The sequence below is a fragment of the Capra hircus genome, chromosome 7 (genome assembly GCF_001704415.2).
Source record: "Capra hircus breed San Clemente chromosome 7, ASM170441v1, whole genome shotgun sequence".
NCBI lineage: Eukaryota > Metazoa > Chordata > Mammalia > Artiodactyla > Bovidae > Capra > Capra hircus.
Window position 1 is genome coordinate 101,371,448 of NC_030814.1, and position 11,891 is coordinate 101,383,338.

At 46.1% G+C, this 11,891-nt stretch overlaps 1 protein-coding gene across 1 annotated transcript in view; it reads left to right on the forward strand.

Moving 5' to 3' along the window:
• The window catches only part of LOC102181586 (phylloquinone omega-hydroxylase CYP4F11-like), a 37,637-nt gene extending 26,760 nt beyond the window's left edge, over positions 1 to 10,877 (forward strand). The window contains exons 5-14 of the mRNA XM_005682151.3: positions 433 to 486; positions 581 to 708; positions 2,493 to 2,614; positions 3,276 to 3,558; positions 4,470 to 4,536; positions 4,716 to 4,845; positions 9,461 to 9,594; positions 9,690 to 9,754; positions 9,942 to 10,024; positions 10,395 to 10,877. Coding sequence (XP_005682208.1) covers positions 433 to 486; positions 581 to 708; positions 2,493 to 2,614; positions 3,276 to 3,558; positions 4,470 to 4,536; positions 4,716 to 4,845; positions 9,461 to 9,594; positions 9,690 to 9,754; positions 9,942 to 10,024; positions 10,395 to 10,572 — 1,244 coding nt within the window. The 3' untranslated portion in view covers positions 10,573 to 10,877. The remainder of the gene's footprint in view (positions 1 to 432; positions 487 to 580; positions 709 to 2,492; positions 2,615 to 3,275; positions 3,559 to 4,469; positions 4,537 to 4,715; positions 4,846 to 9,460; positions 9,595 to 9,689; positions 9,755 to 9,941; positions 10,025 to 10,394) is intronic.

Genomic DNA, 11,891 nt, shown 5'->3' on the forward strand with positions numbered 1-11,891 from the left:
AACACATGGGGCCATGTCACATATCTCAGGAGAGGTCAGAGTGCAGGGGCAGACGTGGTGTTCTAGGTCCCCATAAAGATGTTTTGTAGAGTGCTGGGCTATGCCTGTGTCTTCATAACATGTTGGACTATGTAGGAGCCATGTCAGGGAATGCTGGGGCATGTTGTATCTTGTTGGAGTGTTTCTGAGCACCTAAGAGTTGTGTCTATGGGCTCTGCCTTTGCTCTCCTCTGTCCTGCAGCCTGGTCTGGTCCCCCCACCCCCCACCCGTCACCTCTCCACCTGGCTTATGGCTTCCAGTTCTCTTGGCCCCATTCCTGCTATGCAGGGCTCAGAGCAGGAATGCAGATTCCTGGCTGGGATCCTCTATTTCACACAAAATTTCCTCCTTTCCCCATCTCCCTGGCCCCTGATGGTCCTCCTTCATGTCAGCTGCTGTCGCACCCAAGAACATGGATTTCTACAAATTTTTGAAGCCCTGGCTGGGTGAGTAACTGTGAGCGAAGGGGATTGGGGACAACCCTGGGGACCCAGAGGAAAGTTCTGCCTTTTGCCCACTCCCCGTGGCTATCTCTGCTAGGGGATGGGCTCCTGCTTAGTGCTGGTGACAAGTGGAGCAGGCACCGTTGCATGCTGACACCCGCCTTCCACTTCAACATCCTGAAGCCCTATATGAAGATTTTCACCAAGAGCACAGACATCATGCATGTGAGTCTCTTGAACCCAGGGTCCCATCTGGAGTATTCGGGATAACAGGGACTCAGAGACACCTTGTCTGGAACCTGGCTCTTGTGGGTGGCTTTAAGGCCATGGGCTCTTCCTTTCTGAACCGTGGTTTCCGCAGTTGAATAATAAAGATTATGTGATCCCTGCTTTGTAGGGTGGCCAAGATGACCTAATAGAATCACGTCTCTGGCACATAAGAGAGGCTCAGAAGGTGTTAGTTTCTACATTTTCCTCAAAGAGGCCTTGGAATCTTGAGATTTGGTAACAATGATGAATATTTTGTAGTAGTTATTCTAGAGTAACAAGTCACTTAAAAACAGTAAGTGCTTGGTATTGAGAAGTCTGTGAGTCACCTGGCTGGTTCTTCTGGATGTAGATTGGGCCACTAGTGTATCTGTGATCAGATAGGGAGTGTTGCTGATCTAGACTCATTCTTCTCACATATTTTGGGCTTGGATGGTTGCAGGCTGATCTCAAATGGCCTTACTCCAGACAAAGGACTTCCTTTCATGTGATTCTCTCCCTTTAGAATGCATCTCAGGTTTGTTCACATGGCAGAAGCAGGGTTCCAACAGCCTGACAGGAAGCTGCAATGCTGCTTGGGAGCTTGGTTTAGGACCATCTACTCACCATTTCCACCAGAGTCTATTGGGCAAAGCAGAGCTTCCCCTGGTGGTTCAGTGGTAAAGAATTTGCCAGCAATGTAGGAGACATGGGTTTGATCCCTGTGTTGGGAACATCCCCTGGAGGAGGGAATGGAAACCCATTCCAGTATTCTTGCTGGGAGAATCCCATGGACAGAGGAGTCTAGCGGGCTGTGATCCATGAGTTCTCTAAGAGCTGGACAGGACTGACCAACTAAGCATAGCACACATTGGCAAAAGTAGATTCAAGGCCAGCTCAGAATCAAAGCAGGCTCCACCTACTAATAGAAGTTACTGAAAAAGCACATTGCAAAGGGTTTGGATATATATACACGGGGAAGGTCAGGAGTTTGTGACTTGGCTATGTCTTTTCCATACTTGCAAGCTGACAAGGGAGCTTGTTACTGTTTTGTGGATTCTGTCAGAAGACATGAGAGTCCTGGGTCACTGACAAAGGATAGTTTTTTACTTTTGGCATAGCAAATGGCACCTTCTTCTTGCTGGTTTGCATTCTTCCTCCAAGTCAACAAATCCCATGTGGATGGCAAATGTGGACTTTGACTGATACCTACTCAAGTAGTATGTTTTATTATAGGGTGGAAGAATACTAGATTTAGAGTGTCTGTGACTTTTAGAACTAGAAGCATGCCTGATATTTTCCCAGGAGGAGACTTTACCTCACTCTTAAAGGTTGTTTGCTGCAAACACAGCTCTGAGAAATAGTCCAGGTAAAGAACATCACGGACTACCAATTTTTTGGCATACCCAGCAAGATTATGCAAAAGTATTCAGGGCCCATGGAGAACTACCTCTCTAAACATAGGGACAGTTTATTCATCAGTTTCCATCAGTGAAGGTGATGAAAGCTAAAATTTGCTTAGCACTTAACTTTATGCAGTAAGTTGACCAAGGATACAGAGAGCAGGAGGGTGAGCCAAGATTTAAAACCAGGTCTCCTGACTCCCAGTCATGAGAACTTCATGTCCTAGCAGTAACAGCTTCCACTCCTACTCATGCCTGATACACTCTGGAGATGGTTTCCTGGGGCCAAGAGGCAGGGCCTGGGGGAGTCCACTCAGGTGGTTGGGAATGGGCCCTAACACTGTCTCCTTCTCTGTCCAGACCAAATGGGAGCGCCTGATCACCCAAGGCCACAGCCGTCTGGACATGTTTGAACACCTCAGCCTCCTGACCCTGGACAGTCTGCAGAAATGTGTCTTCAGTTTTGATAGCAATTGCCAGGAGTGAGTCTCAGCTAAGAGCCTGGGAACATGAGTCATAGACCCAAGGTAGTAGACAGAGGAGGGAGGACTGACCAGAGCAATAAGGAGGGCCTTCCTGAAGGAGGTGGCCCAGAGCAGGACAACCCAGGACAGGAAATGGAAAGAGAAGGAGCTATCCTTTCAGGTCGGTAGACCTGTTTGATAAAGAACAGAAGGCTAGAATGAGAAAAGTATGTGCAATAGTGAGGAGAGACATTGGAAATAAGGTTGAAGAAGTGGGCAGGTAATATCTTAAGGACATTCTGAAGCCAGGCAAAGCGAATCTGACTCAAAAGAATCCAACTGTCATATAGACATTGGATATAAGAAGACTAGGGAAGGGGCTGGGCCACTGACTAGCTGGGAGAGGATAAGGTATGAGCTGGGTGGACGGTTCTGGAAAGGAGACGGGAGCAGTCAGACAGGAGAGAAACACGATATCTAAGCTGTGCTCCAGGTGCCTGGGGCATGGAGTCAGCTCATGGAGATGGGAGGTGGGTTGAGACGAGTCTGAAGAGTCACATCTTCTGGCTCATCCCCACACTGTATCTGTGAGCCATTTGTTCTTGAAGCCTCAGTTCCTGAAGGGAGGTAGCCCCTGGCTTCTGGGCTTCAGGTGTTTTAAGTTGTTTCCTCCCTTCAGGCTCTCTTCCTGTAGGAAGCCCAGTAAATATATCACCGCCATCTTGGAGCTCAGTGAGCTTGTGGCAAAGCGGAACAGGCAGATCTTCCTGCACACGGACTTCCTATACTTCCTCACCCTGGATGGGCGGCGCTTCCGCAGGGCTTGCCGCCTGGTGCACGACTTCACCGATGCCGTCATCCAGGAGCGGCGCCGCACTCTCCCCGAGGATGTTGATGACTTCCTTAAGGCCAAGGCGAAGACCAAGACTTTGGACTTCATTGATGTGCTTCTGCTGACCAAGGTGGGTTCCTCTGGGACCTGAGTTCAAGAGGTAGAATGGACTTTGATCTGATCAAAGAATTTGAATGGGATGTAGAGGATCCTGGGAAGCCATGGAAGGGGCTTGTGGAACGGAGGGATGGGTCAGGGATAAGTTTTAGAGATGACCAAGTGGAATATTGCCTGTGGGAGACTACTAAGTCTGAAACTGTGAGGGGCCTGAGATTTTACTCAAATGGGAAACTAATAAGTCAGTCTACCACAGAGATAGACTGTGTACATATATATGTGTATGTACAGTATACATACAGAATCCTGGATCAGAGCAGCCCATTTATTACTCATGGCAAAAACAGTAACCAGAGTAGAACTGTAGCTCTGCTACCCCATTCCTAAATTCCTTTGATGGCTCAAGTATGCTATTACCTGTACATGGCAATCATATTTGCATCACAGTAAAAGTACATACCTCCAGATTTTTAAATTTGGAACTTATACAAGACAGCTGATACATTTTCCCCTTTCTCCCTATGGGGAGAGGGAGAGAGAGAGACACAGGGAGAGAGATTATTCTGGAACTTAAATTATTTTTGGTAAGAAAGCAAAGTCTAAAGTTTTTATATTTTTATAACCCAGGTTGTAACCCAGGTTGCCAGGAACTTTTTTTTTTTTTCAGAAATCCCTCATTATTTTGAAATATAAAAATAATTATGGGTGACTGATTATTTTTTCACCAGGGACAACATAAGAGACAAAGAGGTCAAGGAGGAGGTCTCTGGGGTGGGGCCTCTGGTGACAGAGTGCACAAGTGGTTTAAAATCTCAGGGTGGGCTTGGGTCTCTGGATGGATAATGGGGCTTCAGAGATTGTCTCAGTTTAGCCTCAGAAACCCTCTGAGCTAGAGCAATTCTAGGGATCTTGCTTTCTCTCCAGGACGAAGATGGGAAGAGACTGTCAGACGAAGACATCCGGGCTGAAGCTGACACCTTTATGTTTGAGGGTGAGGCACCAGTGTGAGAAAATGTAGGGATAGGGTGTCTCTAAACCCAGGAACTAGCCCAGTAGACCCTGGACCACCCCATCCCTCTCCATCCTCCTCATGGGCTTTACCATGGGGGTGTTGTCCACCCTGTGGTGCTGAAGCAGTCCAGAGACACAAGTCTTTCTGGATGCCCCCAGGCCATGATACTACAGCCAGTGGCCTCTCCTGGATTCTGTACAACCTTGCAAAGCACCCAGAATATCAGGAGCGCTGCCGGCAGGAGGTGCAAGAGCTCCTGAGGGACCGTGAGTCTAAAGAGATTGAATGGTGAGTGCAAGTCTTCATGGCCTTTTTCTGAGCCCTTTTCATTGCCTCTGCTCCCTGGCTGGGGAAGAGAGAAATTTTTTGTGTGCATTCTGTCACTTACTGGAAATAGGAACAGAACACAGAGGCAGGATCTCATACCCAGCATGTGTGTGTGTGTGTGTGTGTGTGTGTGTGTGTGTGTGCACGTGTGCACGCACACGCTAAGTTGCTTCAGTTGTGTCCGACTCTGTGTGACCATATGGACTACAGCCCCGCCAGGCTCCTCTGTCCATAGGATTCTCCAGGCAAGAATACTGGCGTGGATTGCCATGCTCTCCTTCAGGGGATCTTCCTAACCCAGGGAATGAATCTGCATCTCTTACATCTCCTGCACTGGCAGGCAGGATCTTTACCACTAGTGCCACCTGGGAAGCCCACTCAGCATGGATAGGAGGACAAAATTTGCTGGCTTTTGGCAGAGAAACCTGGATTTCTGAGATAATTAACAACAATATGTGAGGACAGATGATGCCACTTAGCACAGTCAGTGAACTTCACCTCCACTCCCTGACTGTTTTCTCTGAAATTACATGTTTTCAAACATCTTCACGTCCTGAGTATTTGCTAATCTCCTGCCCCTTAATTCCTCATATTGTTGAGTCTAGGGTTCACTAGGATCACCTGCGTATTAAAGACATCCAACTCCTTTCTTGGAACATCTGCAGCTTCATCCATCTAATCCCTACTTAGGAAACACTGCCATACTGCCTCTCTGTCCCCAATTCTGTGCCATCTCCAATTCTTCCCAGCCCCATTCCATATGCTGGAGACTCAGGAAGGACCAGACCCAGTCTTTGCTTTTAAGGAGCTCCTAACCTGCTGTAGAAATAGTCCCAGGTCAGGACACTATCAGTGTACATGGGGAGGGCTGGGATTTGCAACAAGAGGGGCCAAGTTGAGGGTGGAAAGAAGTGCCTCGGCAGAGACTCTGAGATATAATCAGTAGATTTTTGGGTGCATTTGAGGTATATTTAGGTCAAGAAGACAGCTGGGAGGAAATGAAGAAGTTGGGGAAAGGGATGAGAAAGAGGGAGAGTGAGAGAGAGAAAGGAAGGAGGGAGGGAGGAATTTGACTTGAATATATAATTGACCTGTGGAAAGAGATTACCTCATAATATTAATACACAGTATCCCAGAGTGTGAAGTGGATATCCATTTTTGGATATTCAGGGAATCTTTAGGCTTTTAATCGAGTCTAAAATTTTAGCAAAAAGATTGTATTCACATGTTGTTAACTTAACCTTAGATACTCTTGTTGCTATGGTAAACCATATATTCTATCTGGATTGAGAAATATTAGAAGTTTAATTGAAAAATATGCATTCACATTTCTTGGTAAGTTTAATTCAGGTATTTTATATCATCACCATCATTTTTTCTTTTATTATTTTTCTAACTGTTATTTCTAGTAGAAAAACTGATAATTTATGAATATAAATTTCTTGCCCAGTGAACATAGGAAATGCTAAATATTGAGTCTCATATACATAAGAAAAATAAAGATTGTTTCCTAAAATCCCAGGAACAACTGGGAAGCTACGTGTAAAAAAGTTAATTCATCCTGCTTCTCATGTCTTATAAGAAAGTAACATCCACATGAATCAAAAGATTTAAAAAATGATGACGTCTTAAAGGCTCTAGAAGAAACCATAGGAGGTTATAGCTCCAGAGTAGGGAAGACTCTATTTTTGAGACTAATCCTAAGAGACATACAAGAAAAGATTGATATACTATTTCATGAAATAGATAAAGAGCGGTGTGTATGGTATTCAGTATGCTAGTACATAATTTTTTAATGTGAAAAATACCTTTGGAAGGATACATAATCACTAGACAAACTATAAGAAAGGGAGAGGAGTGCTATTGGTCCATAGATTTGGTGTTTTGTAGTTTTCCAATTTTGAGCTAGTTAACTGTATTTCAGTTCAGTTCAGTTCAGTTCAGTCACTCAGTCATATCCGACTCTTTGTGACCCCATGGACTGCAGCACACCAGGCTTCCATGTCCATCACCAACTCCTGGAGTTTACTGAAACTCATGTCCATTGAGTCAGTGATGCCATCCAAACATCTCATCCTCTGTCGTCCCCTTTTCCTCCTGCCTTCAATCTTTCCCAGCATCAGGGTCTTTTCAAATAAGTCAGTTCTTCGCATCAGATGGCCAAAGTATTGGAGTTTCAGCTTTAGCATCAGTCCTTCCAATGAATATTCAGGACTGATTTCCTTTAGGATGGACTGGTTGGATCTCCCTGCAGTCCAAGGGACTCTCAAGAGTCTTCTCCAACACCACAGTTCAAAAGCATCAATTCTTCGGTGCTCAGCTTTCTTTGTGGTCCAGCTCTCACATCCATACATAACTACTGGAAAAAAACAGCTTTGACTAGATGGACCTTTTTGGCAAAGTAATGTCTCTGCTTTTTAATATAGTGTCTAGATTGGTCATAGTTTTTCTTCCAAGGAGTAAGAGTCTTTTAATTTCATGGCTGCGGTCACCATCTGCAGTGATTTTGGAGCCCAAGAAAATAAAGTCTCACTGGTTGCCCTATCTATTTGCCATGAAGTGGTGGGACCGAATACCTTAGTTTTCTGAATATTGAGTTTTAAGCCAACTTTTTCACTTTCCTCTTTCACTTTCATCAAGAGACTCTTTAGTTCTTTGCCTTGGCTTCCCTGGTGGCTCAGAGGGTAACTGTATTTAATTATTTTTAATTGGAGGATAATTGCTTTACAATATTGAGTTGGTTTCTGCCATACAGCAACACAAACTGGTCATAACTACAGACACACACACACACACACACACACACACACACATACACGCACACACCCTCCCTCTTGAGCCTGCTTCCTATCAGCTCCTTATCCCACCACTCTAGGTCATCACAGAGTGCTAGGCTGGGCTCCTCATGTTATATAGTAGATTGCCTCTAGCTACTCTGTGGATCACAATAAACTGTGGAAAATTCTGAAAGAGATGGGAATACCAGACCACCTAACCTGCCTCTTGAGATATCTGTATGCAGGTCAGGAAGCAACAGTTAGAACTGGACATGGATCAACAGACTGGTTCCAAATAGGAAAAGGAGTACGTCAAGGCTGTATATTGTCACCCTGCTTATTTAACTTCTATGCAGAGTACATCATGAGAAACGCTGGACTGGAAAAAACACAAGCTGGAATCAAGACTGCCGGGAGAAATATCAATCACCTCAGATATGCAGATGACACCACCCTTATGGCAGAAAGTGAAGAGGAGCTAAAAAGCCTCTTGATGGAAGTGAAAGAGGAGAGTGAAAAAATTGGCTTAAAGCTCAACATTCAGAAAATGAAGATCATGGCATCTGGTCCCATCATTTCATGGGAAATAGATGGGGAAACAGTAGAAACAGTGTCAGACTTTATTTTTTGGGGCTCCAAAATCACTGCAGATGGTGACTGCAGCCATGAAATTAAAAAACGCTTACTCCTTGGAAGGAAAGTTATGACCAACCTAGATAGTATATTCAAAAGCAGAGACATTACTTTGCTGACTAAGGTCCGTCTAGTCAAGGCTATGTTTTTTCCTGTGGTCATGTATGGATGTGAAAGTTGGACTGTGAAGAAGGCTGAGCGCTGAAGAATTGATGCTTTTGAACTGTGGTGTTGGAGAAGACTCTTGAGAGTCCCTTGGACTGCAAGGAGATCCAACCAGTCCATTCTGAAGGAGATCAACCCTGGGATTTCTTTGGAAGGAATGATGCTAAAGCTGAAGCTCCAGTACTTTGGACACCTCATGCGAAGAGTTGACTCATTGGAAAAGACTCTGATACTGGGAGAGATTGGGGACAGGAGGAGAAGGGGACGACCCAGGATGAGATGGCTGGATGGCATCATGGACTTGATGCACGTGAGTCTGAGTGAACTCCGGGAGATGGTGATGGACAGGGAGGCCTGGCGTGCTGCGATTCATGGGGTCGCAAAGAGTCAGACACGACTGAGCGACTGAACTGAACTGAAGTGTATATTTGTCAATGCTACTTTCTAAATTCTACTGGATATTATCTGCAATGCTTATAAAAACTTTTCCAGTGAATTCTCTTTCACTGTCTGCCAAAATGATGCATTTACTCCACATTTCAAATGACATTACCCTCCTTTTTTTCTCCTGTTTAATTGCATTAGCTAGTATCTCTAGTCCTGTAATAAATAAGATAAACATTCAATCTGTTTCTTGCTCATTTACCTTTTGATTTTGCAATCTTGCCATAAAGAATGTTCCACATTCATACAAATTTGTAAATATTTCTATGGTTCACTTTTTGTTGATTTCAGAAAAGCTTCTAAAAATATCTGACTAAATTTTGTCTAGTACTTCTGTGATGTTGCTTTTCTTTCTTTCTTTTTAAAAACCATTTTATTGAGGTATGATGATCAAAGGAAAAGCTGTATGTATTTATGTATATGACTTCATGAGTTTGGAGATACTTGATCTGTCTGTGATTTTGTTCTAGGCAGAGAGGATCTTATAGAGCACCAGGAGGGCTGGGGGTGGTGTCTCTCTTTTTTCACCACAGATAATTGTCATGGGGTTTCCTTAGGGACGACCTGGCCCAGTTGCCCTTCCTGACCATGTGCATCAAGGAGAGTCTGCGGTTGCACCCCCCAGTCACGATCATCTCTCGCTGCTGTACCCAGGACATTGTTCTCCCAAATGGCCGGGTCATCCCCAAAGGTGACCATAATGATTAGGGGAGGAGGTTCCTGATAGGAAGAGGGGCCCATCAGGCAGGTTGGAGCTAGTTCTGATTGGTCCCTCCTCTTCCACAGGTGTTATCTGCGTCATTGATATTTTCGGGACCCACCACAACCCATCTGTGTGGCCAGACCCTGAGGTGATGCCTCTGCCACGCCATACTTCCATCATTCCTGTCCATTCCCTTTGGGGGACCCAAAGGCGACTGCAGAATTCTGATTGGCAAATCAAACATCACCTCCTTCCCATTATACACATATCTGCCTCTCCAAGGATGGACGTCCTGGGAGATACCACCCAGTAACCCTGTCTTGTCTTGCCCCCAGGTCTATGACCCCTTCCGCTTTGACCAAGAAAACATCAAAGGGAGGTCACCTCTGGCTTTTATTCCCTTCTCAGCAGGTCCCAGGTAAGGGCATTGGGCATTTGAGGTGAGGATGGAGTAGTGGGGGCGGGGTTCTGGGGCTGAGATTCCAAGCGTGACTGTGGGGGCAGGAAAGGGGCAAAACTGAAGATGGTCAGAGTTCTGGCACTCTTTCTCTCCCATCCTGGGAGTGGTAGTGGGTGCAAAGCGGGGTCTGCAGTATGCTGAGAGCAGGGTTCCTTTGTCTGCTGGTCTGCATTCTAGACTGAGGTCTGTGCTAGGCTCAGGGGATATGCAAGTCCACGAGGGGGATCCCAGGCATGGTTAGCTTTCTCTAACTCTGCCAGTCAGATTTCAGGCGCTGTGGGTCCGAGATGAGGGTTCCGTGTAGTCAGAGCCCCGACTCCTTCCACAGGAACTGCATTGGACAGACGTTTGCCATGACTGAGATGAAGGTGGTCCTCGCTCTCACCCTGCTGCACTTCCGTTTTCTGCCAGACAAGGAGGAGCCACGCAGGAAGCGGGAGCTGATTCTGCGCGCGGAGGGTGGACTTTGGCTGCAGGTGGAGCCGCTGAGCGCTAGCCCTCAGTGACTGAATGAGCCACTACCACCCTGCCTGGGACTCTCTATCGTCAAAAGGGCCCAGAGCTCCCCCTGCTGGCTCTCGGTGAGACTCATGCAAACGTGACGACAGCATTTTATTCCTGGGAGTCTGCGACGGCCTCACCCCAGTTCCGTTCACGTGTTCACGTTTGCCTGAGTCTCACCGAGAACCAACAGGGGGCGCTCTGGGCGCTTTTGAAGGTACAGCGAGTGGGCGTGGTTGATTGGAAGCGGGACCAGTTGCCATGCGCCCAATATTACCGCTTTAGCTGAATCCCAGGGACGCGGGAGCCTGGTGGGCTGCCGTCTATGGGATCGCACAGAGTCGGACACGACTGAAGCGACTTAGCAGCAGCAGCAGCTGACTACCAGACTGGCACTGTGGTAGAGAATCTACCTGCCAATGCTGGAGATGCAAGAGATGCGGGTTGGATCCCTGGGTCGGGGGTATCCCCTGGAGAAGGAAACGGCAACCCACTCCAGTATTCTGGACTGTGAAATTTCATGGACAGAGGAACCTGGCAGGTTACAGTTCATGGGGTCACCCTGAGCACACATGGATATATGCACGGCTGACTACAGGACCCTATGCTGATGACTTGATTTTCCCAGAACCCAAACATGGGCAATAGGAAGCCACATGATGTGTCTGAGCAGAAGAGGGACCAGGGTTAAGGGTGGACTTAAGAGGTGGCGAGTGTTCTTCAGTATGTTGGAGTCTGGGAGGAATCCAATATATATGAGTACATCAAATCTGTGGTTACTCCAGATCTCCAATGAACACGGAAGAAATAAAACAAAGACATGCGTGCTAAAATTCTAGGCTCCCCAGGTAGTCTTTCTAAATTAAATAGCTGGGAAGTGGTTTTCAGACTTCCTGTCAGCACTCCGACTCATGTACCACCACTCCCGCCTCCCCCCCGCCCCCGCCCCGCATCTTCCATGTTCAGAGCCTTCAGCATTATGCATCAGAGTGGTGCATTTATAACAAATGATTAACTTACATTGACACAACATTAATCACCCAAAGTCCATAGTTTGCATTAGAGTTCACTTTTGGTGTCCATTCTATGGATTTTGGCAAACAGATAATGGCATGTATCCATTATTATAGTACCACACAGAATATTTCATTGCCTTCGAATCCTCCCAGTACTCGGCCGATTTCATCTATACCTCCCCCCAACTCCTGGCAACCAGAAATCTTTTTACTGTCTCCATAGTTTTGCCTTTTCCAGAATGTCAAATAGTTGAAATCACATGATATGTAACCTTTTCAGGTTAGCTTCTAGCATTTAGTAATACGCA